The sequence below is a fragment of the Hetaerina americana genome, unplaced genomic scaffold (genome assembly GCF_022747635.1).
Source record: "Hetaerina americana unplaced genomic scaffold, ioHetAmer1.1.p SCAF_7, whole genome shotgun sequence".
NCBI lineage: Eukaryota > Metazoa > Arthropoda > Insecta > Odonata > Calopterygidae > Hetaerina > Hetaerina americana.
In genome coordinates, this window is record NW_027287316.1 from 31,096,383 (window position 1) to 31,122,426 (window position 26,044).

At 38.4% G+C, this 26,044-nt stretch overlaps 1 protein-coding gene across 2 annotated transcripts in view; it reads right to left on the bottom strand.

Moving 5' to 3' along the window:
• axo (axotactin) overlaps positions 1-26,044 on the bottom strand; it is an 80,136-nt gene that overhangs the window by 43,514 nt on the left and 10,578 nt on the right. For both annotated transcript variants that reach the window (XM_071594998.1, XM_071594997.1), the window contains exon 2: positions 710-817. In XM_071594998.1, the coding sequence (XP_071451099.1) occupies positions 710-806 (97 nt within the window). In that variant the 5' untranslated portion in view covers positions 807-817. The remainder of the gene's footprint in view (positions 1-709; positions 818-26,044) is intronic.

The following is a 26,044-nucleotide window of genomic DNA, read 5'->3' on the forward strand; positions in this document are numbered from 1 at the left end:
ATGCCTGAGTCATAGTATGATCATTTGAGTTAGCAAATTTGCCTTTATTCTGAGTCTCATTTTGGAACTCTGTATGATTTGATGGTTACAAAGTTCTTCATAGAAAATGGAAGAATACTATCATCCTTTTCATAAAAATAACTTTAGAACCTCTCAGTCTGGCATGATTTCTTTGATTGCTTAGATTCCAATGGTAAACTACCTATTTCTAAGGAAATTTTCTGTGTTGACATGGCTCTTAGTCCCGGTCTGAGTTTGGTCCACCTCATGCCATTACTATCTGCCTTGCATTAGCATTCACTTTGTCTTGTCCTTCAACAGTAATTGAAATTAAAAATGGGGTGTCTAGTGGATTAATGACCTGTTGCTCACCAAGGTTTTTAGCCTTCCCATCATATTTCAAAAGGATGGTGAGCTTTTTTGAACAAAATTGTGCCTTTCTTTGAAACTTTATCTTACACATTTTATGCAATACAGTTGTTACCAGATAGGTAGAAAAATATTAATTAAGTTGAGTCCAAGTTACTATATTTATGAGAAAGGACTGGGAAGGAAAAAATATACATACCGAATAAGATAGCATCATCAGTCATAGCATTTTAAATTGGTTTTACTGTACTTGTATGCATAGGTATGTATGTTTGTGTCTAATGCATTTATGAATATAATTTATAATCTTAGTATACAAAGAGTTTTATGTCTGACTTACCATTAGATGCTGAATCTGCATTGCTACCGTTCCACAAACTGATTAAAGTTATGCATGTTGAAGTAATGATTAATAGTTTTTTATTAGCCTCATGCATAGTTGACCACCCTGAAATTGTAAAAAATATGAAAGTTGCATTTAGTAGATAAGTAAATAAAAGTTAATACACATGAACCCAAATTATTAAATAAATTTTGTACAGTCATTGATTAAGTAAAGACCTAGCTTTGTGGACTGGATTGATCCACCAACACTGTATTTGATCAGCCCAAAGGTTGTTTTTAGAGTTGAGATTAGTCACTCTAGAGCAATCTTTCTAAAAGATTTTGAATAGGGACACTTTTAAAGTCTTTAAATAATTGGGTAAGGGGGCCAGACCCTTTCCCTGCATCGCCTATGTTTTCCTGGGAATACTTGGTACCGGGCACATCATACAGCTTGGATGAAGCTGATGGTGTCCTAAGGCATCTGACAGAATCAAACTTGGGCCATCTAGTTAGTATAATACAGATCTGCCGCATTGTTTGAGCGAGATTTCAAAGTTATATTGATTATAGGAGAATGAAACAAATGTTTTTGAAAAACTCATTTCTTAATTCTCTAAAAAAATTAAACAATATAAATTACGAATTATTATACACTTAAAAATATATATTTATCGAGAAGATAGCCTTATTCAGTGTTTTACATTTGCCCTTAATGTCTGATTAGTACTAATTCAAACCCCAAAAAAGAGAAAGAGTAGCCTTATACTATAGACTTCACCATGTGAAATTCGCAGATCACTTTTTTGAGGGAGTAGTTCCCTGGAAGATATTTACATTAACTGAATCTAAAAGATATGCTGAATGTTCTTTGAAATATTTCCCTTGAAACAATTGGCAAAAATATAACCCTTTAACTACCCAATTGTTAGCAACTATGAAGTGATGAGCTTAGTCTCCTACGCTTAAATAAACAAGACACCTGCTACAGACAAAATCTAACAGAAATTATTAAGGCACCTAGAGATAAAGCTTAAGATATTTTGTTAATAATAGGAAAAAGTAGAAGACTGACCAAAAGAAAGTGAAATTGAGATTCAAAGGAAGGGAGGATTGAACAATGAACATTTAGTCTGGTATCACATGCATCCAGAGTATTGCCAGTGATAAATAGATGAAAGATAGAAGGGAGAATTGAATATCTTCAAATACGGGTTATTTCCTCGCAGACCTTCAGACATACTCTCCTCTCACGTTAGTTCACACTTTCTCATACATAATCTGGCATATTCCTCAAATTAATCCACACTTCCCGTACAATAGTTCGCACCCCCTTTAGAAATGCATATAATGGTGGGCTTAGAAGTTGATTCTGTCTAGTGACCATGCTGCTTAAATTTAATAGATATAGTTGCCATAAAATACATAAGAAGAAGAACAAAGAGAGTGGTTATGAAAGATATATTGGTAAAGGATTGGTGTTTGTGACTCACCTCATTTCTTCCACAGAGAAGGAGTTGGAAAGTTATGAGGAACACATTTGAAATCATGTTAATGTTATACAATATCACACTTAGCTCCTATAGAACTCACATTAATCGCATATGCAGTTCATGCTAATTCATCAAAGCAAATCAATAATCAATTGCTCAAATTGATATTTCCCATTCAGTCTCTCATTCATCCTTCAGCAATTAGCATATCCAAATTCATCTCTCTCTCAATTAAGCTCATACTTCCTTCTCAAGAGCCCATACTCATCTCATTTTTGAATGCCAAAAATCACTTTCTCTCACATTACATGACACCTATCTTTCATTTGAGTCATGATTAATTTGCACAGGCTGACACTTCTCTCACAATATATTTTTGGGGTTTTTGTGGTCATCAGAGAATGCTAATGAGAATAATTCATCCTCTTATCAGATGTAAATATTCCTTAATGAATAAATTTCATCATATAACTGAGCAGTGGCAAGGTAACCTAGTGGGTAGAGTGAATGGATGATCCAGGGTTGATTCCTGATGACTTAGGTCACTCCCATCTCTAACCAAGTTGTGTTATTTTTTGGATAACATATCCATGGGAAACCACAGGTGGAAAAGGGAAAGAACTTTCCCCCTACCCTGTGGTTTGTATGAATTTCATTTGACTTATGGATTAGTATAATGTGAGCTCTATCCTCACCTATCAAGCCAATCTTTGAGTTGATTTCTGTGGTTTGTAACTTGCCAAAAATCATGAAAGAATAATGTATAAAAACTATCATTTTTACTTTTTTCAAAATGTTGTCATTTTTATCTCCTTCCAAATTGTAATACTAGTTGCAGTAATGATTGGAAGGTAAGCATAATAACAAAATTTTATTGCGACTCGAATATAATCTGAGATCACTCTAAAATGTATGTATAATTTTTTGCACCCCCTCTATCCCACCTTTGTTTTTTTATAACCCCACCTAACTTTGTTTTTTATTATCCCACCGATGTCCATACAAAACCTCATATGATGGGCTATGCACCTAAATAAATATCTGTGTATGTATTTATCTAAATAAATAACACCTTCATTTGCATCCTTAAAAATGACAATGATCTCTTAAAAACTGATTTAGTACAAAACTTAAGGATAAGTTTACAAGTTAAATTGAACTCCACAGCCAAAATTGCAGTTTACTATAAAAGGCTGACTAGATTGACTCTGAGAGCGATCACAAACTTGTTTCCCCTTAGTATGACAAATTAAATCATGTTTAATTCACTGAACTATTATCTTAGGAATCTCAATTGAAAACACAAGGAAAATACCTCTTGAAAATAAGTCTTGTATAGCTTCTTTTGTCTAAGATTATGAAATACCAAAAAGCACAGCTATCAACCTTAAGGTTGGCTTGATGGGTCAGGGTAGAGCTCACCTAGTAATAAGACCAGCTACATATGAAATTCACGCTCCAAGGTTGAGGGGGAAATCCTCTTTCCTGTGCTGCTATTTTGTTTCCCATTTTGATTTGAGAAAAATCACTCAGGTTGGGTGAAGTAGAGGGTGCCCAGAGGCATCACCCAGAATAGAACCCGGGCCTTCTGGTTAGTAGACCAATTATCTACCTCCTTGACTGCCACACCCCGATTTACAGGATATAAAAAAAATCGAAAATCAAACCACCCAGTCAATCTTTGATGGCCAAATTCAAAGGATCTTGCAGAATTTTGTCTAAGAGGCATACCCAAATCAGCAATAAAATCCGTCTCCCACCTACGGGAAATCTAATTCTGTGTTGTACACACCGACAGACCTGGGGAACAACTAATTTTTACCCGTACGTTTTGCAATTTGAACGAAGCTAATAAAAATCAATAAGGTGTTATGAACGATGTAATATAGAGGAGCTACCAGCTTCAATAATGTCAAACCCTTTTCATAGTATTAAGTTGCTAAGGTCGAGCCCTATGTAGCAGTTGGATAATATGCGCCACAGGTTAGTTTTCGTGCACGAATGATGCCACTCAACTTTGACGTTCATATACATGACGCAGTAAGGATGTTTCATTCTCCCTCCTTTTGAAGTTGGAAACAATAATCAGTGAAGCCCATTAAGATGGCAAGAAAAAAGTCCAAAACTACCCCGTGGCACTGACGTATACGCAATAGTTTTCAACTAATCCTGCCGAGCGTTTCTTTCTGATCCTCATTTTGAAGGCTCATTTATGCCGAATTCTGTTGAGTTTGCGCGGACTCTCTTTTTCCTAATTTATTACAATCTAGCTACATACCTGCCTCGGGTGTATGCCCCATCGATTTGATGATTTTCGCCGTTGCTTCATTGCCTCACGGTGAGTTCTAGCAAAGAGTTTGGCTTTTACAGCTTAGGAGTTTTTAGCACAAGTCACACAAAAATGTATAATACCTGGCGGAAGCCAACTTTATTTGTCCTGCCAATCAAACACTATCGGAAATCATTACAAAGCAATGAATGACACCTAGCTTTCTCTTGCGTAGCTGAAAGATTGCTAATCCTTTCCAATGTAGCAATTGGACGTATTGGACCACTCCAAATTAAATGCAACCGGAATGAGCGATCGATTCTAACTAGATTTCTGCTTTTAACCGGAATAAGCGTTTGTTTCTAACTGGGAGGTCATTTGAACTCCTTTTCCATCCTAACTTTATTCCTTTGATCTAACTTCATTCCGCGCTTTACGTCGGAAGGGAGTAGTAGGTACCACAAATGAAGGACGAGATGGTGGAGAAAACATACTATCGCCCTCCTAAGGAGCGCGGGAGATCTTATTCCTCGTGAAGGAGTTGAAGTTAACCTCGCACCACTTCCGTTCTTTCCCTGTTACTTAATTGTAAACTGTATATGGACGGTCGTTTGTCCTAAATGACCCTTCTCAGGTCGAAGGAAGTCACACCCGACCGGAGGGGGCCCGCATAATACGCAGCAGGAAAGTGCCGTTCAACCCTCCGAATCGGTCACAATCAGAGATTAGGTAAGAGATTTATAGATGAAGACACATAACCAGGGTAGCACGAAAAGCTTTGAACGCCTTACTGACTCGAAGAGTCCGAACGACCTCACGTCGCCTCTTGCTCCCAGAGTTGGTAATAGCCCACGATAGCAGAGCGCTGTTCATCATCACAAGATTGAGTGCCATGTGCTCATGCTAAGCCTGGGTCAATATGGTTTTAAGTTTAGTCTTCGCTGTCACACGTCTCATGTCTCTGAGATCTGCAAGAAATAATCGAATATTCTCTTCATTTTTAGAAAGCTTAGCATGCTAATACTTTTTTGAGCATCTCAGATTCATGTATATCTTCAATAGCCACCTTGATTATAGCCTTGAAATTTGGGCCCCCGATATGAAATTTGTTTTTATTCTGCTAAAAAAGGCGATCTGGATATTAACCCATTCGTCACACCATGGCCATTGCAGACCTAAAGACCTAGTTTATTAGAATTAAAATTTTGACAATGTTTGTTTAATAAATGATCTTCCATGTAAAAAATAACCTCAATTCATTTCCTAAAAGACGTGAATCGTACGACTATAACTCAAGGAACACAATTATCTCTCTTTTAACCAATGCGGATAAACAAAGTCCCAACAATCCATGATTAATTACAGCATCGAATTATTTAATCCCCTCCCAGTTTCAGCAATACTTTATAGTAATGTCAATTCCAAAAGGAAGGATACCCACAACCATTATCAATGGCTACAGTCAACCTGTCAAGAGGCATCACCCAAACACGGATCTGGGATTCTAGGGTAGGCAGCCAAGTGTTATTAGACATATTGTTTCAATAATTGGCAATGATAGGGCATGATAAGCGTGACGTCGTAAAAAAATACGAGCAAGTATTGTATAAAGGCATTTGAATAATAAGAAAACAATGAACATATCCTCCAATTTTTCCCGTTTTCAGGCTGATGCATCATTTGACCTCATTGACCATTTTATTCCTGGAGCATTACACGCATGCAATCAACGTCGCGGATAACTGCGGAATCGGATATTGAGGAATAATATGGAGGGTAAAACTGCAAACCAATTAATTATATTTGACTCGTAAAGTTTTTACATTAGGATTTATCATATTTAATGGGCCCTCGTGACTTTGAGTAGGACTGCACGATTAATGTTATGAATTAAGTTACCATTTAAGTTATTAGATGGTGTTGTGACAGGGATATCACTTAAATTAAAAATATTTGTCATTTGCGGAAGCAGATATTTGGCTAATTTTGTGTAAATGAATTGAAATCTTATGAATACTGAGGAGGATGAGAGATAGTTACCATCCAGAGCCTAACCAATCGAAGTTTTACTCTTAGCAGTTATTCTGTTGTATTTTCCATAATAATGTCCATATGTCCTTTAGTTGATTCTTCTCAATGGTTTGTTTTTTTCCATCGCTTCTTTTATTGTGTTTTTTTCTAAAATATCGAGGATTGCTTCAAAATGACGAGGAAGCAAAAAGAAAACATGCATAAGGCTTAGCGCAACCGTGTTCCGACACATTTATGTCCGCGACTAGTAACACTGTCCATCCATCATTAAGACACCAATTTTAAAGTATATTCTGGTTAAAGACTATAATTTACAGAATTGCAAATCTTATCACATGCAAATATTAGAAACCCAAAAAGTGTTGAATGATTTCTTCCGATTCATTTTAAGTTCAGGTGGAAATAAAGGAAAAGGACTATTGGTCTGTGGAACCTACCATTCATAGAACACTTTTTCAAACTGATCACCAAAATGTAAACCGAAAAGATGAGAGAAGATAAGCGTAATCGGTTATGAAATAATTTCAGACTGATTATTTGAGAATAGTATTTTTTTCAAAAATAAATCGCATTAATTCGGTTGCATCGAACCTCAGCATAAATTTTAGCATGCCAAGCCATGTTCACGACAATTCGTTTTGTATTCCATAATTGAGGTTGGCAATCATGGGAAAAATAAGCCGATAATAGACAAATGTATTACAAACAATCCACCTTAAAGAAATGCTAAACAATTATACGTAGCTCAAATAAACTCGCTAAAGCTCCACCATCGACTTCAATAAATTGTCTCTCCTACTACTAAAGCCAATGAAAAAATATCGACTTACTTCTCATAACTACTCGGATTAACAAAAGGAAGCCACTCGTCAGTGTTTTTTCAATAGGATAATCATACATCCGAAATGCAATTCTGTTCGGTGATGATTTCTTGAGAAGGATTCTTCCAGGAGCTGCATTGGAGACTCTCCTACGCACACCATTGATTAGGCACGAAGTTCTGTGGAAAAATTGTCTCTTCCAGGAAAGCGACCTTGGAGTTATGCCTGGCCCTAAAATCTTTTATTTCTAGGAGGATACGAGGAATTATTAGAATGATTTCATCATTAAAGTGAATAAAAATGTGGTGATTGTCATGAATATATTTACTTAACCATAAGGTAATGGAAAATGTATTTTATTTAGGGATATGCGACCTTTTAGCATACCATTTGGTAGATTTAATGACAAAAATTGTAATTTTATGAGTAACCTTCGCGTTCTTGGCTCACTAACGATTACTTCTGTCTTGCAATTTGGGAAAATTTTCCTTATTTTTTTGGTTGTCCCATTTCTAGGAAGTTAATCACGATTCATCACTTTTTAATAACGTGATATACCTTCGACTCTTTCATACTCATGCTTATTAATTCTCTTGCTGAGGAAAGAGAATGGTTCGTACATTCCGCAAGTTATTATTAAACTTACTGATTAAAAGTCCAATTTTGTGATAAATATAGTTTTATTTTTTCATCCATGAGTGGTTGGCATGATTGCATTAATTTCTTAAAAGTATGTGTTAATAAGTAACTTATGGAATTAAGATTTTCCAGTTAGGGCCTTCTTACGAGAGCTCAGGAGTTATTATAATTTACAGTTTTCTGCTTTCAATTTTTTTTATTCCTGTTGACGTACCTAAAAGATTCCCCTTTGGATTTATATGTTCCTTCTCGTGGTGGCTAGACCCATCTAAATCTCCTTTATAGAATCCCAAAAAGTCTAAACTTAAAATACGAGGGTCATCCGGAAAGTAGTACCCGTTCGTGCCGCATGAAGTGCTGACGACGCGAGTAGCCGCTGGACGAGGTCAGATAGCTTCAGTGGCTTGTCTGCCTTCTCTGAGCCAAGTTGCGTGACGCTAGCATTGCCTGTGTTGTTTCTGTGATTGTTTACAATGTTTAAAAAAATTGAGAACGCCGCCAGTTGTGAAGTGAGGGCAGTGATTAAATTCCTCAATGCAAGAAACGTTCGCCCATGTGATATTCATCGCCAATTAAAGGAGGTGTATGGAGACAATGTAATGGACGAGTCGTCTGTTCGGCGGTGGTGTCGCAACTTCAACATGGGGAGGGGGAACACACACGACGATGAGCGTTCGGGGAGACCGTCTGTCATTACAGACCAACTGGTGAGCTCAGTTGACGAATTCGTGAGGAACGATCGGCGCGTCACAATTGATGACATCTGTGAGCATTTTCCCAATGTTTCTCGAACAATTGTTCATGAAATTGTTAAACACCATCTGCATTATGCAAAAATTTGTGCAAGATGGGTCCCTCGCGTATCTCAATGAGCTGGCGGCGAAGGACTATGCAGCAGGAATACAGAAACTTGTCACACGTTATGACAAATGCCTTAATTTGCTTGGAGATTATGTTGAGAAGTAGTTTAAAGTATCCTCTTTCAAATAAAATTTTTTATGTTTGTTAATATTTACTTTTGTGTCTTTATTTCACGAACGGGTACTACTTTCCGGATGACCCTCGTAAAATAAATTAGATAAATGTACATTTCTTGCACATAACAAAGTTTACAGCAGTAATGTTAAAACGAGATGGTAGAAGGGTTTTTAATCATTCCACAACTGTGTAGCATACTGAAGAGAGCGAAAGTTCGAACGATTATGAGCATATGGGTTTTTTCTCTATTGATCCCTTTTGAAGGCATTTAGGGTCGCCGGTACTAAAAATCATAGATACGATAGCTCGAAGCTATTCGGTACGAAGAAGGCGTCATATTTCTTGGCACAGTTACAGTTAGTTGCGTTCTGTTCATCCAGACAGTGAACCCGTTCGGTGTCGCTGCTGAGGATGGAACAGAACTTAGAGATTTCCTCAGGGTGTCGCTGCTATCCATTGCTCGCCCGAGAGACACCGCGGGACTACATTGCTAGGCGACAGGACTCGCTGTCACGTCCTGGGCAAGCCATTTGTCGGAAGTAGACTCATTACGGTGGTCGTGTCGTCTTATAAACTTGTTCTCCAGCGTCTTTGGCACGGCGTCTTTTTTACAATTCATTGTCCTCCCTTCCTTCCTCCCACCACGACCCGCGGCCCCAAATTACTGACCCCCTCTCAAACGAGGTCACCCCACCCACCGAAGATGAAGCCAGCCACCCGGGTCGCCCTTTACACAGCTCTCCCTCCTTGCCCTTTACCAATTGCCCTTCCGTCTTCACATCTCACCGCGAGAGTCCCTCCATCTTCGAGGTGAGGAGACGAGATTTCACGCGAGGGAAAATAATATGACTGGCGAGTTCATTCGGGTTAATGGCGAGACGGGAATGCGATGGAACGGGACTTCCTGCAAAAATTTTTTCTCTTCGCTGTCTGTTTCCCATTGATATTTTTAAGAGTGGAATTTTAAGTCGGTAAAATTTTCGAAAAAGGAAATTTTTCGAATGAAACATGAACGGAATGGAGCCTTGATAAAATTCTTTGGTCTGCTTGATTTTGTTAAAGATTTTTTCACAAGCCTATAATATCGTTTTTGCTAATTTTACATAGGGTTAAGGTAAAGTAACCACGTTAAATAACTAATGTGACGAATTCAGAAATTATAAAAATCATAAAGTTTTTTTTAAGTCTGGAGTGGTTTATTATTTGGAATGTATTCAACTTGCACAAATATTCTACTACTTAACCATTCAATGCAGTTAGGCTATCCCTAATGTCGCATCAGCATATTGCTCTCCGCTCTATGAAGGCAGAAGTGAAACAGTTGATAGAGGTGAACCAAGGATAGAGGTGAACTATTCACAAAGCCGTGATTTGTGAATAGTTCACCTCTATCCTTGATTCAATACATTTTTAAGAATTTTCATATTCCAAAAAATGCCTCGTGATTTATTAACTCTGAATTATTAACACGATTATTATCTTACCACGGATTACAACCTCCAAATTATTTCCCTACGCGAGAGCAAACATGAAAAAATCACGATTTCTTACGATCTGACCCATGTCAGATCTTACCATGTCCTCCTCCATCTAAATTATATATATTTGATGCCATTTCAAATTCTTATATGTAGATGAATCATCCAACCTTGTATTAATGGAGCACAAGCAAATGCTTGTTAATCATTTGCATTGCCATAGTCTTGTTAACGTCAATACTTTCCAGATCCAAAGCTTACGCACAAGTTAGTAAAGTTCATAATCTCTGAGCGATGGCTTCTGTTTGTCTATCTATCTATACTTCGGCACTTGATATTCTATTTCTCCAAGATTGGACAAGATATAAACATTAAATTTGGTGCTTAGACTCAGAGGAGGAAGTGTTCAAATAATTATAAAAGTCAATCCAAGGTCTGTGAACCAATCCAGTCTATTCCAGGGAAGACCTTATAAAGAAAACTATAGAGATTTGGATAGAGAAGTAAAAAATTGCTCCAATGGGCGGCCTAATTTGAAACGTGACCTCTGCGTGTTGAGAAAATTTTAAAATCATAATTTAAAAAATTAGGATACCATCGCATTGTACACAGTTATGGATGTCTATCGCATTTGACGGGAAATTACCACAGGAAGTGCCTTTGGTGAAAAATAATTTAAAATGAGGAAAGAGTCGATGACTGGCACGTTTAGCAATGACTAGTGAAAAATTAATTATAGAGCGTAGTTTTGTAAGGCTCGGAAACTTGGTAGTTGAGGCAAGAGGGTAAGCGTATATTATTATTATTAGGTAATCTACCGGTTAAGGTAGGTTTTTGGATGGACACAACTAACCACCAAACAGATATTTTATTACTCCTAACAAAACACAAAATCCATCATCCTACTCTATATCAGGTCCCTCTTCATCTCTGAGTACTTTCTTCCTCCCTTCATCCCGTCCAACATCCCTATCCTGTTCCTTCCCTTTCCTCTTTTGCCCAACATTCTACCCTCTATCACAGTCTTCAACATCCCACTGCCGGTCAATACCCCCTTCATCCACTTTTCCTGCCTCCATAGGATTTCTACCAACAAACCCCTCTCTTCGCCCACCATACCAAGTACTTCCTCATTTGTTTTCTTCTCTGTCCATTTCACCTTCTCCATTTGTCTCCAAACCCACATTTCAAAAGCCTCCAGTCTACGTCTATCCTCCTGCTTCAACGACCACGTTTCCGCGCCCTACATAGCTACGCTCCATCTAAAAGTTTTTACGAGTCTTTTCTTAACATCCTTACTCAACGTCCCTGTCATCAAAGCGTATATTGGAGGCTTTTGAGATGCAGGAGTGGAGAAGAACGGAGAAAATAAAATTAATGGAAAATAAAATAATCGATGAAGTTCTAGGTTTGGTAGGGGAAGTGAGAAAACTGTTGGAAGAAATTTGAAGAAGGTAGGACAAATGGATGAAGGAGATAATGAGAACCACTGGGATACGAAATACGGGAGTAGAGGGGAAAATTCTCGGAAGGCGACGTAGAAGGAGGGAAAGAATGTGGAAGGAATTATGGTTTCTAGGAGGAGGGAGTCGTTAAGGCTTAGTGGTATGCAGTGTCTGGGTCCATCGAAAACCTACCCTGACCCAGTAGACTACTGTAATAATAAAAATAATATTACTGTACTTATTGTATCAAAAAAGCGCGGAAATTCATGACCAAGATCGGATGAAATTTATTTAATTTTTGATTTATTAGAGCACCGAATCAGCGAAGAGGTCTTTAAATTTGGTTCTATAAGTAAAATAAGTCAACAAGGACGATAAAAAATTTTAACAAAAATTTAACAGGAATAGGTGAGGAGAAAGAATGATTGGACAGGTCAATGGAGTGTTGCTTGGAGATAAGGGGTCAAGGGAAGGACAGCTATGGGTAAAGAAATTGTATAGGGAAAGGATTCGGTGAAATTGGGATCGCTGAGAAACCGATAGACGAAAACTGGTGGTTGCAAAAGACTTGTATTGGGAGTAGTGCGGGTTGGGAAGTAAAGTGGGAAAAAAGGTAAGCAGGTCTTCGGAAATGATTTTTTCTTGGCAAATCTCTTCTCGTTGCGTATGTACTTCCACAGGACCAAGTGACTGAGTACAGTGCATGTTTTACGTACATTTCTATTGGCTTAAATATTCACTCCGTCTCTCTCAATATTCACGAATCTGATTTGTATCGACGTACGTATCGAAATGCGAAGACGTCATCAAGAGAAACGGATATTGTCACAGGCCCTATATCCGGATCATGTCTACTAACTGTTGCCAGAGCGTAAATCAGCCGAAATTTGTGATCACAAAGGAAAGAAAAATTCTGGTGTAACCCGCGGACATAATCAAGGAAAACTTTGCAGTCCTTGCATCGTAATGCACATAAGCGGACGACTCCATTAAAAGTTGCTGTGGCGAAATCTCCCGCAATTTCTTAGAACTATCAAGGAGCTTGATAATTGCTAAATATTCGGGCCCCGAGTCGATAGATAAATCGTTTTGTGTAAACTATGTGCATTTATTTCTTTCTCACAGTCGTATCCTCCTGAAATTCAATATAAAGAGGTGCAAATATTCCCCTGGTGGGTCTCTCTAGTTCATACCTTTTTTCTTTTTTAAATGTATTCGTACATCTAAATCGTTCGCATTTCTCTATTCAAGAAATCACCAATAGTCACACCAATAGCATGCGATTCTATGTCAATAAAAATGGGTTGGTAAAATTTGCATGGTACTCCGATGAATGGTTAAGCAGATGCATAGTGAAATAGTAGCGGCAGCGTTCATTTACGTCAAGGGCGAATCCGGGGAGACATGCGACATTCGCTAGCAAAATTCCGACATATCAAGGTCCTAAGACCCAGGGATACACGAAGTCAAATCGGCTCACTGCTATGGATACATTGGGAAATTTATTGGTGAGGTAATTAGCCTCAGCCGACGATTGTCTCATAACTGCTCACACTCGTTAAACGTTAGCAGGAGCTACTCGCTTTTGATTTACGCATCTAATCATATATACGTAGTCTCTCGCAAGGCCATATGAGCAGGAGGAAGAGTAATACTTTAACCACCCTATTCAATGTAACTTTCATCGAAACTTTTCGTGTATCCCTCATTTTGTCGTTGCCTTGATCTTTTCTTCAGTACTATTTACTTCTCTTATCTCTTCTTTTATGGCTGTTTTCTTACGGCTCCCACCAAAATCCCTTGTTGGTTTTCACTAAATGACACGTACATATAGTGTATATTTTCCACATGCGACCATGTTTGGTAGCGAAAATTCAATCCGACTGCAATAAAGTAGCAATCAAGAGTATGAGCTTAAGTATTTTTCAAAGTAATAAATAGGTAAAAAACTGTTCTTTGTTTTTATTATCATTCGGTAAACGTTTTAGAAAAATATGCGAATATGCGAGATGTATAAGTGAGGAATATGAGGAAATATGCACAGAAACCCACCGTCTTAATAATGATACATTTTCTGTAATGATTCAATAAGCCCTCAGTTTCACGTTTTAGGCTATCAAGAAAACCATTAATTGATTGGAGAAGTAGAGATATAAATTCAAGTGTCCTCCATTACCCGATTAAAGCCCCTTATTGGTTGACAATTCATAACAAAATGCTTCTTACTTGACGGCTATTATAACGATTGTCTCATTCAAAGTATTTGGACCTAGGTAAATGAGGCCACATGTTGACCCCGTTTTCGTTTAATTATTATTAGTTGAATCCATTAGCAAAAGTGTATGCATATAGACCGGGAGTATTTTTCAGCAACGCAACTTTTTTAAGTAAATGGGTGGCCAATGCTCCTCCGAAAAATGATTTGAACGAAATTCGACCCTTGAACTATTGATAATTATTGTCAATAAATTGAATCCTAGAAAATGAAAGGGTAATTTGATGATGGTGATATTATACTATAATTTTGAAGTTATTAAAAATTGTTGTCTCAGGCGTAACTTTATGAAAGTATTAGTTATTAGTATAAGTTAAGTATTAGTTATAGTATTATTTAGTTATAGTATTATTTAGTTATATATGAAATTTTGTTATATTCTGTCCATAGTTGGGATATAAGAGTATATGCTTCGGCAATTGCTAAATATATTGACGACGGTTTAAATTCTCACATAATAAACTTTCAAATTCAGTCGATTGGGTTGAATTTTGAATTTTTTCCGAAGCGATAAAAAATATATTCCATGGATTGCATCCCGAAAATGGAATCGGGAACATCTGTCCTGGAAGTCTGTTTAAGTTTAGTCACTGAAAGGAGTATTCGCATTGATAGAGTAACAGAAATTTAAAAAACTGTTAAAATTATTACTCACCTCCTAGTGTATCATCGGTAACGGTGAAAAGAGATGACCAGCGAGCGGTGAAAAAATATATTTACTAGCAGACGTTGTCAACTCCGCTCTAGAGATCCTTTCCGCTTAGAAAGTGAGAAAAACGCCCGGTTTACAAAACAACAGATAAGCTGTTTGAATAAGGTCTTCGCCAAGGTTTTTAGATACCTTGGGGAACCAAACAATCCCGCGTGCTTTGAGTCACAAAGAGGAGATAAGTAAATAAGTTTGGTTAGCGGTACGTTCTAAAAATAAAGATTCTCAGAAATATGAAATAAAATATATCCTCTTATCTATCCATAGCGATATCCAGCCATAGCGATAATGATGGAAGAATGATTCGATGAAAACCAATATAATAATTGCATATATTTTCTCGGAGGTGAAAAGGAGTAATACCTAATTCGTCAATGTCTATTGTGATCAAAATACGAGCTCCCTGGAGCTTTTTCAACATTTATAGAAATTTGATTTGTACATTCGTCGTAATTAATGAATTATCCCATGCCTATCACACTGGTGTTATAATGCACTTAGCTATTATTGTAGCCCCTTGGCTGACTGACCATCTTAAACTTGATCATCCGCAAATCAAACTGATTTTATGACTTCTACACCGACTTTAATTCCAATCTCCAGTTCTTTCCATGAGACTCTAACCATTTCCTTCACACATACGTTGAATAGCACAGGTGATAATAAACACCCCTGTCTTACTCCTCTTGCTAACACTGCCCATCCTGATTCTCCATCCGCCACACTCATCTGAACAGTCTGAGACTAATACGCACATGTTGCGGAAACATGTGAATGTGCATTGCATGCGCATAAATTATGCGCAACACGTGTATAGGACACCTATCTCTCCAGTACACTCCTATATTTCTGGACGGGATTCATTAAATCCTTGCGATTGACTCCATCAGGCGCCTTTTCGAAATCTTTGAAACAAACCAATGCATCCTGATTGTAATCGATGCTCCTCTCTATTAGTGACCGCATTATTTCTATGGCATTACCATAATCCTTATTATTGGTGGAAAAGGTTCCTAATTGATCCCTTCTGTGAGTCAGCAAGCCCCTAATATGGCACATAAAATTGATCTCTACTGTGAATGTGAGCCCTGTCACACAATGGGTCTCTCAATGCCTTTCACCTGCAGCAAGCAAAATTATCAGGGTTTTCTCCCCGTTTCCGAAATCAATGACTAGAATGACTCCAGCCTTCAAATGCCTTCCACTGTGATGATCTGCTAAATGTTCATGGGGAAATAGTACTGGTGGGGAAGTGTAAATTACGATTCTTGCCCTTTTTAGCACTTCCATGCAGTGCATGAGAGTGCCCAACTGTCGCGAGCAGGTGCCAATGAGGAACTTGGCAAAGTGATTTGGTCTACACGACGGAAGAAAGAAAAAATCACCAGTTTTTAGTGGACCGAGGAGTCTGTTGGCAGTTGATGAAGCCTCATCTTATTGTCAGCGAGATGGATTCAACTATAAGCGTGCTCAGAAAAAAACATTAATTCCGCAAAAAAAGTACAGGGTCGCAGCGTTACATTCTTATACATGAAAGTATAATTCTATTGTAATGTTATCATCACGAGACTCATGCCATGGCATCACTCCGCGCTGAAAATCACATTTTTATTAAAAATATATTTATTTTAGCCTCAACTAATAATTCGAGTGTGTATGTATTTTGATTTGAGTGATCCTACATTTCCAATCCATAAAGAAGAACGCGAAAACCCCACGGAGAAATGATTTTCAGCGTTTTTATTTAGAAAAATGGCGAGAGGAGAACTATTGTCTTTACTGCTTTGAATTGATCCCAAGTCCCGCAAAATATCAGAAAGTAGTGATACCATTCTAAAAGAACCGCGACCATTTTATTCAGATTTGATTTAAATTCAAAAATATTTTTTTACGCCATTAAATAAGATATAAAACTCAAGCACATTACTTATTTTATATCTCCCATTCAGCTTGAATACATTTCTTGTCTTTTCTTTCATTTATTACATGAGCAGCTGAGTATTTCATATAATTTACTCTCATCTCTCTAGTATGAATCCATCCTTTATGTTTCAACACAAATATCTTTAAATGAACTAATGGGGACCTATGGTGGTACACAACGGGCAAACTATGATTCTTGTATAGATTTCTATAAACCTAATCTATGATATTGCACGTTATGTATTACAATCTTAAACTAATAATCTGAATAGAATATGCTTTAATCATGTACATTGGCTCTAATATGCGTGCGAGCCAGCATTACGGTCTTCCGTAGAACGATGGAATAGAACAGTTAATTAGATAAACTTCAACTAATGCCTACAATCTAATTGGAAATGCAACGATAACCCAAACCACATCTGAGATAAAGACATTATATTGAAGGTTTTTCTCAGCCGAGACCACTTGTAGAAGTACACCAAAACCTCATCACCGATTATGCACCGGAAGGGCACATTGTTTCTCAAGCCATGACGAGGGAAGCAATTTATATCCTAAATTATCCTTCCAGAATCACGGATGTGGCACGTGGGTTGCATAATCAAGCATTATGCTCTTCTCGACTACTGTATTAAATACAAATTCATTGAAAAGATAACCCAGGTATCCTAATCGACCTTCACCCCCTGGAACACCACACTATTACATACATATCATTTAAATATAAGTTATAAACATGAATAATTCAATAAGAGAATTTTTAAGATGATAAACTAATTAATTTTAATTAATTGATTAATTTTAAGAGAATTATTTCCCTCAGCGTCAGTTCCTCAGTTAGGCGACTGCAAAGGCGTTTGACCCCAGTGGGGTAGCTATTGAGTGATGTTGTCTCGTCAACAATACTAATCAAGAAGGCAGCAGGAAACCACCTCAATTACTTATACTCGTATAATTATTACGAAACTACGGGAGTCAGCCCAATCGGCCGTGTGTCGTGCCCGGCGGGGGGAGAGGCAAGGTTTCCGCGGTTGTAATCTCACGAAATCCCTGCAAAGCGACAGCAAGAGCAGCACCGGAGAAGTCACATAAAAGGAATAACTTAGTTAGAATGGGGACTTGGAACGTTAGGACAAAGTTTAGGATGGGAAAATTAGAGAATATAAAGCGAGAGATGGAAAGAGGAAACATAGATGTTTTGAAACTGTGTGAGGTCAGATGCAAAAATAGCGGGGATTCCTGGAATGAGAATCATTGAGTAATATGCAGCGGAATGGAAAGGGAGAGATCGAGGGGTGGAATTAATATTGAATTAAAAGGTAGGAAGGAAAAAGTGTAGTATACAGATCAAGCGACTGTACATAGATCAAGCGAATGGCAGAATACTATTAGTAGAAGTAAAAATTAAATCAACGAACTTGGTCATTGTTCAGGTATGTATGTATGCCACCGAACAATCTTAGAGAGAAAAAAGCCAATATGGTATAACAGACGATCAGTAAGAGGGCATCATCGCAGGTGTTCCTGGGGGGAAGCATTTCATAGTTATGGGGGAGTGGAACGCGACGGAAGGCAAAGGAAGAAATGGCCGAGAGGTGGGGGACTATGATTTAGGCACGAGGAATGACTGTAGGGAGAAAGCATCAGAATTCTGCAGGAGATAGGAGTTAATCATAAACGAATACATTGTTTAGGTACTACAAAAAGTGTAGGTACCAATGGAAAATGCCCGGGGACTCACGAAGATATCAGTTAGACTCTATTATGGTTAGGCATAGATTTAGGAACAGAGTGGTTGATTCGCACAGTTTCCCGGGAACAGATGCGGACTTAGACCATAATTTAGTAATATAAACGTGTAGATTCCGTTGGGCTTGCGGATGACCAAGCCAGTCTATCAGTTAATGGATTGCAAGCATTGCTGAGTGCATTGGAAAGTCATTGCGATAGTTATGGGATGAGAGTAACTGTAAACTAAACGAAAGTTAAGCAGTTTTCCAGAAAGAGAAAGGCAAAGTTAAATATCAAAATGGGAGGGCAAAAATTAGATCAGGTGGAACAGCTTACGTATCTCGCAAGTGTTTTGGACTAAAATGGCCAAAGTACAAGGCCTTGTATTTGGGATATTAGACGACAAATTGCAGTGGGCAAAGATTTCACAAGGAGAAGGGAATCGATGACAGGGACGCTGAGAAAGGGTGTTAGGCAATGGCTCGCCAAAACTTCAATGTGGACCGTAGTTATGTACGGCGCGGAAACGTGGTCATTTAGGCAGGATGATAGGCGTAGACTGGAGGCTTTTGAAAAGTTTTATTTGGCTGTACCCATCATATATGTTCTTGTTGGTAATAGAAAGATGCAAAGAAATCAAAGATATGGGCCGTTGACGTGAATCAACTTACATGTAACTACGCAAGGTGAAACTAAACGCAGGTCAACCAAAGTTCTCAAAAATAAATTCATGTAGCTAGTAGAATGAATATAACCGCTTTTCAAAGGCATTATACCATTCCAACTTCTTCAAAATCTCACTGCTGTAATGATTTTATAAATAATGTGTACTCAATCCCTTAAGTATTCAACAGTAGGAGGTTCAGTGCCTATTCACGCCACCGAGAAAAGGGCTGTCAGAAATCGTTCAGATTTGGAATAAATTTGGAAAAGTGACCAATAAAAAGATATGCATTACAAAAGCATTAACTGTTACTTAATTTCCAGGGATTAATAGCGTCTTCAAATGGGGAAGTTTTCCATGACAACTTACAAATCAGCCCCTTTCCAAGCATGGGGGTCCGCAATAATTTTTGCAGATCCATGTAGCCTTCATGTAGTATGTATATCACAGATTTTCTGATTTTATTTAGAAAATGATTTGCTGTACTCAACTCGGGGTTTATAGACGACCTACAACGTTTTTCGTTTTACTTAGAATTTTCATCACCCTAGGGCAATGCACTTATGCGAATTTCTGATTGGTTCAGTTTTTGTTTTGCAATGCATTTTCCGAGCGTGGGTGACGGTCTCCGAGCTTTCTCCCGGCCGCGGATTCGTCTACATCTACACATAACCGGGCAGGGAGACTCAAGGGCGCACGTCTGTGTATGTGCGTTGGATCCCAGCCATGAAAAAGAGAGGAAGGAGTCTGTGAAAGGGGGATGTGTATTAACGTGCCCGTGCTTTCCCCTATTTGTGATGTGGTCGTGAACAGTGACGGGAAAGAAGAATCCTTGGATCTATCTTGTCAGCAGCAGATACGTATATCTCCCGTTTTTGTCTTTGTTAAAAAAATTAAAAATATTTAAAAACGATACCATGGTAACGACAAAAAAATAACGAGAAATATTTAATAGTCCACGGGATGAAATAACTTTTAATTAAGATTCCAATTTCGATTACGTTGTACTTATGTGCACAGAAATCTGGGACACAATTTAATATTTTTTCCTCCAGTGAAAAATTACTATTTTGAAACTCGTCTTGTCAGCATTGTCTAACTTTTCAATATAGTGTGGAATTTGAAGTATTTCTCCGATGTTTCAAGTCAAATTTCTCCACTAAAATCTTCGTTACAAGTAACACTAACCGATCGCATCTGCCTCCGAGGTTTTGCGGAACCCTTGGTTTTTTCTGCAGCATTTTTATCAACCGTTATATTGCTTTGTTATGCATTATCTTCATTTGTGGAATACCATTTTTATTGACGATGGGTCCCGAGCTCTCGAATCTCATTCAAGATGTCTAACTAATGAGTATTAGCATGTCCAGATCAATCCTTTTTTTGCTCTACGTTTCGACAACTAATTTCATGATTGCGAGATGCGCTTCTTTGAGGTGGCTTATGTTTCAATTTGGCCTGATTTGGTGGGCCACGCAAATACTTTGTGATTGTCCGAACAACGTAATTGTGATTGTGTGAACAACGTAATTGTCCTAGTTTTCACTAAATATTCGCTAACTTTGCTGGCTAAGTTGTTTGAAGAAAATTCCGTAATTGATTCATCTATTAATTTTTTTGGGTGGTGTGTAGACATTCCCCGGGAAGCTTTTGAGGGCCGAGGGGTCAAGAACCACAGGCATGTGGTTTTACAAGTGTACGAACTGGGGCCAGGATGTTTTAATTCGCAAGCCTAGACTGTATATCCAATCCCGATAAGGTTGGAGAGATGATCATATGGCATTGTAGATGGTAGGAAAGGAAAATAATAAAAATCACTGGAGTGGCTACCTCCAAGTTACAACCTAAAAATAGACGGGGGAGACAGTACAGGGATGGTTGAGTATGACAAAATGGGAAGGAGAAACCGTGATCAAGGGGGATGACGTATCGAAGATAGTTAGTTGAAGATTACTCGATAGTAAAACATGTGATTAGGTGTATCCGTGTGGTTCGAGAGCTAATTTTTCTCGGCATGGTCCTGAATTTAAAAGTGGGAATTTGTAAAAGAGGATGACATTTTTTTAGCTATTTTTTATTTTATTTAGCTATAGAGGAAGAGCCATTTTTAATGTAGCTTCTCATAAATGAGTAATGACTCAAGCGACCATAAAGCAGTAATAATTCGAAAGAGAAAATAAACAATATAAACAAACATGGGCAACATTGTTAAATGAATAAAAAAGAATTAATTGTCAAGAGGACTCGGTCTTCATTGAGACGATCACTTGATCACAATTTCACTCCACGTTCGGCGGTAAAGTCTGCTAATAACGATTATTTATATTAACTATGTATATTACAATTATTTTCTTTATACTATGCAGCATAGTTCATAGAAGACTGTAGATTTCCTTTGCTACATACATAGGCACCAATAACTGCAATGAGGGATTGTGCTCTCAGAAATTGATCGATTTTACAATTAAAATGCCACCGTATTTCAGTGAAACGGAGTATATTATAAGATGAGAAAAATGAAACGAAGTTTTGAATATTTACTATCACTTACTTGCGTTGCCTAAATTAATTACACGTACCACCCAAGTGAGAGATATCTCGCTGATACGCACATGTACTCATACATTCCATTGTTTTTGCTTTTGCTAGGGCAGTACTATTGGTTATCCAAAAAAATATTTACAGACTGAAATACCTTTACTGTCATAATATACTAAAATATTTTTTACTGTCAAATATTATCCTCTGAGCCACCTCCCCCATGACCCGAAGCGCTTTGTCCTGCGGTTAATTATTCCAGCCACACGAAAAACACACTTTAAACAAGGGGCTAGGACTATGAGTTAACTAAATATTGGAATGAGCATCGGTTTACTCTGAGCATAGGTGTACTTATAAAGGGTCTACAACCCTGAAGTAGCGAGATTGAATCTCGATCAATGCGTGACACTCGAGATATGTCCTCAACAATAGGCAAATTCTATACAATACATTCAAGGTATCAACCCATTAAAAGTACATTTTACGCTGTCCCCTGCCGCTATTATGTATTTCATTTCTCGAGGATATACCCTTGCTTTCCCTGAATTATTTTACTCTTCGGTTATACGTTACTTCTACCTACGGTATTCAATACATTGCTGTAAGTATTTATCGCCATAAGTTGGGCAGAGCTGCACTTTCTCCTTAGCTCTGTAATCCCACCTCATGCCCAAGTGTAATTTCCCGCTGTGGGAAATGGGCGACCCTCGCCTCCGCTTCCTTTTTGTACCGCTCTATGCTCAGAGTGTGCCGGTGGGCAGTTAGTGCTGTTAGTGACGTACTTTTTTTTCTTTTTTTTGTAAAAAGCCGTTCCCTGTCGGCTTTCCTTTCTTGTTAGATTAAGAATTCATATTTTATTCCTAGTTTTAAGTTTCACTTTCTCGCAAACCACACTTCCACCTCAGCCATGTTTCTTCCTTCAATGCCATGCGTTTCTTATATACAATGACCGGTAAAGGTGGAACTTCACTCACCGGGACGGTTTATACTTGCCCGCTTGGGCAGTCAATAAACTTTTGTGTACCTCAAAAACCTCCAATCAACGTTCATGCTCTTGTCTCAAAATTCAGATCGCAAATCCATACTGCATTTCGCTCCGTATTCAAGTATTTGCTAATCATTACTCTATGCCTTCACTTTGTACTAGGAGTTCCCGCCATCAGTTCCTCTTTCAAATGCTTCTTTCGCGAAATCTACTCTTTTTTTCTCCCCACTGCTATGTTTTTCTCCCCATTCATCCAATGTACTACCCAAATACGTGGTGAACTGCTGCCCCTGCTCTAGTTTGCTCCCCCCTACTCTTACTACTTCTTTGATTCAGTTAACATACATCTGGAGAATCTCATCAATTCATTATTTTTTATAGCTTATTATTATTATTTTTATCGGTAATTACCGGTAAAGTAGATTTTTTGACGGATACAAGCTTCTACACGGTACATCGACAATTCCCTTGTCTCTCTAAACAAAACACAATCCGACATCCAACCTTACATTAAGCCCCTATTTATCTCCGCATACTTCCACCCTTCATTCAGTCCAAAATCCCTATCCTACGTACGAGTATTTCTGTCCCTCTCTGGTTTGCGTAGCATTCTCCCCTCTATAACAGTCTTCACGTCCAAGCACCAATCAGAATGCTCTGCATCCATCTTTCGTGTTTCCTTATAATTTCTCCCAACAACCCCATCTCCAACCCCACCATATTTAGTACTTCTTGGTTTGTTTTCCTTTCTGTCAAGTCAAAAGCCTCCAATCTACGCCCATCTTCCTAATTCAGTGACCATGTTTCCGCACCTTCCAAAGCTACGCTCCGTATCAAGGTTTTGACCAGCCTTTTCTTAACATTCTTAATTAATGTTCCTGTCATCAATTCTCTCCTCCTTATGAAAGCTTCTTTACCTATCGCGATCCTACTCCTTATGTGTCCACTACTCTGGCCATTTTGATCCAAATTACTTCCGCGATAGGTAAACCTGTTCTAGTTTCTGCACTCCTATTTAGTTTAATTTTTTATTAATTTTCATCCCATACTTTTCGCATTACTCCTGTACGGCTCTAAATAATAACTGCAATCCCTTGGCTGCCTAAATATAGCTCGCTAATCTGTGTACCTAACTATTTCATTCATCTCGCACCCCACTTTTAATCCTAACTCAATTTCTTCCTATGCTATCCGTAAGAGTTTCTGGAAATCTATCTCGCACCCCAGCCTATCACTGACCATTACGATTTTCCCTCTGCTACAATTATTTTTGCTCCCTGATTCATATACAGGTTGTCACTGAAATGCCAAATAAAATGTGTACACCCCACCGTAAATACGAGTCGATAAATCGTTATATGAGGGTTTACAACCATTTAAAACTTCGAGATTACTCATCCGCTGCGAAGCATGCGTTCACGCGGCACGCACCCGTGACGCCGGGTTGAAAAGCTCGGACGACGAGGCGAGGGTGTGTGTGTGTGTGAAAGCATGTGGGCGCGCAAATCAAAAAGGACGTGTTTTACGGTATTACTGCCACATTTTGTCTTCCCGAGTGTACGGAGGAAGGACTGCGGCAGGACTGCCACAGTTGGCACGCCGGGGTCGGACCTTTATGGGTCGGAGACCTCGATAGATGAAGTGTTCTTCTCAGAGGAAGCATTAGTCTTGCCTAAACTAATTCTCTCATGAAATGTTCGCGAATATCATATTCACGTTTCGAAAAGGCAAAATAATTTTTGAGTTGCTACTCCACACTTGTGGCACACGACTATTGTACACGTCATCACCTTCAACTGGGCGCAAAATTATTAAAAGGTTTGCTTAACCCTGGAACTAGTACATTTGTCCTGGAGCATTAAGGAATCGTTTTGGCAATAATATAAGGACAAATGATGTGCTTGGAGATTCTTAATCGACTTAAGCCGAAAAAGTGAGTATGCATACGGAAATGACTATTGGGAGGGTATATTCGGAGTGTAGACCACGTATAGTTCGAGCAAAATACGCAACGAGAACTTCCATTCGTGACTAACATGGGCCGAAAATACTAAGATACCAAGCTGAAATCATTATAGTTAAAGTAAATAGATACTATATATATGGCTGCGTAGATTTTCGCGGCGGTGGCTTGAAGAATTCTGCATGTCCGGGTTTTCACCGCGTTGTTGTTTGAAGCCGACAACAGTTTCGCCGAAGTTTCATCCTGCGTCTTCAGGTCGAAGACCTGAAGACGCAGGATGAAACTTCGGCGAAACTGTTGTCGGCTTCAAACAACAACGCGGTGAAAACCCGGACATGCAGAATTCTTCAGATATTATATATTTTCATGCGCGTGCTATTTTATTTCAAATCAATTTGTAACGTAGAATCACACACTCATGCTTTCCAGCATCTTAGTTTTGATGCATGCAATGAGCATGAAGACTTCTTGTGGTATTTAACGCGGCCACTTAGTGGATTGACTTCCCACGCTGAGATTCCAGAGTTTCTAGGTCTGAATGCTTGTGGAGGCGGGCTTTTCATCGGTATTCCGATCCTTACTTGGGTACTGTAAGGAGATCATTTCATGTCCGTCAAAATGATGACAGCTGATGTCTTTCGTAAAAAGTCGGAGAATTCCCATGACGGATTTCTCTCTACCCTCCCTAATTAACTGTTCATTTTGTTCTCAATTACCAAACTTGTGGACCATGTGCACGATTTTCACAGCCTCAGGCCTCATACCGAAACTTGGCATAATATTGTGCGGTCGGTTTCGTCTTTATCGTACGTGGTGAATCTGGTGCGAGTGATTCTTAACCTTATTTTATAAATATTTCTCATAATTAATCGCCACGATGTAGTACATATACATGCGCGGCATTCTAAATAGATGTCTGCACACAGTAGCGTTTCGGTCCGCTATAACCTTTCATAAGACTGCATGAAAAGTAATGCATTTTCTGAAGATGGCCGATCTACATTTTCTTATTCATCGAAGAAGGCCTGGAACCATCTTGTGAAATGTATGGCTATGATAAAGACATTGGCATTGGCTTCATTTGGCAAAACACCTTCTTCGTGAAGAAAATAAATTGCTAATCAATACCGCGGCTTATTTAATTATATGCTTCCTTGAAATAGTACGTAATTACGCGGAAGGCTATAATAATAATCTACTGAAGGCTAAATTTTATATGAAAGCCGATTGTTTTTTTAGTACTATTGGGATTTCTCGGTTAAGTTACTGTTAATACTAACCAAAATAACATTGCCGAATGCTTGTTTCATTCTGGTTCCACATTCATGCGGGACGTATTAGATTAGCTAGATTACATTGACGGTACGTTGTTCCCTTCATTATGATTTTTCCACCAAAAGTGA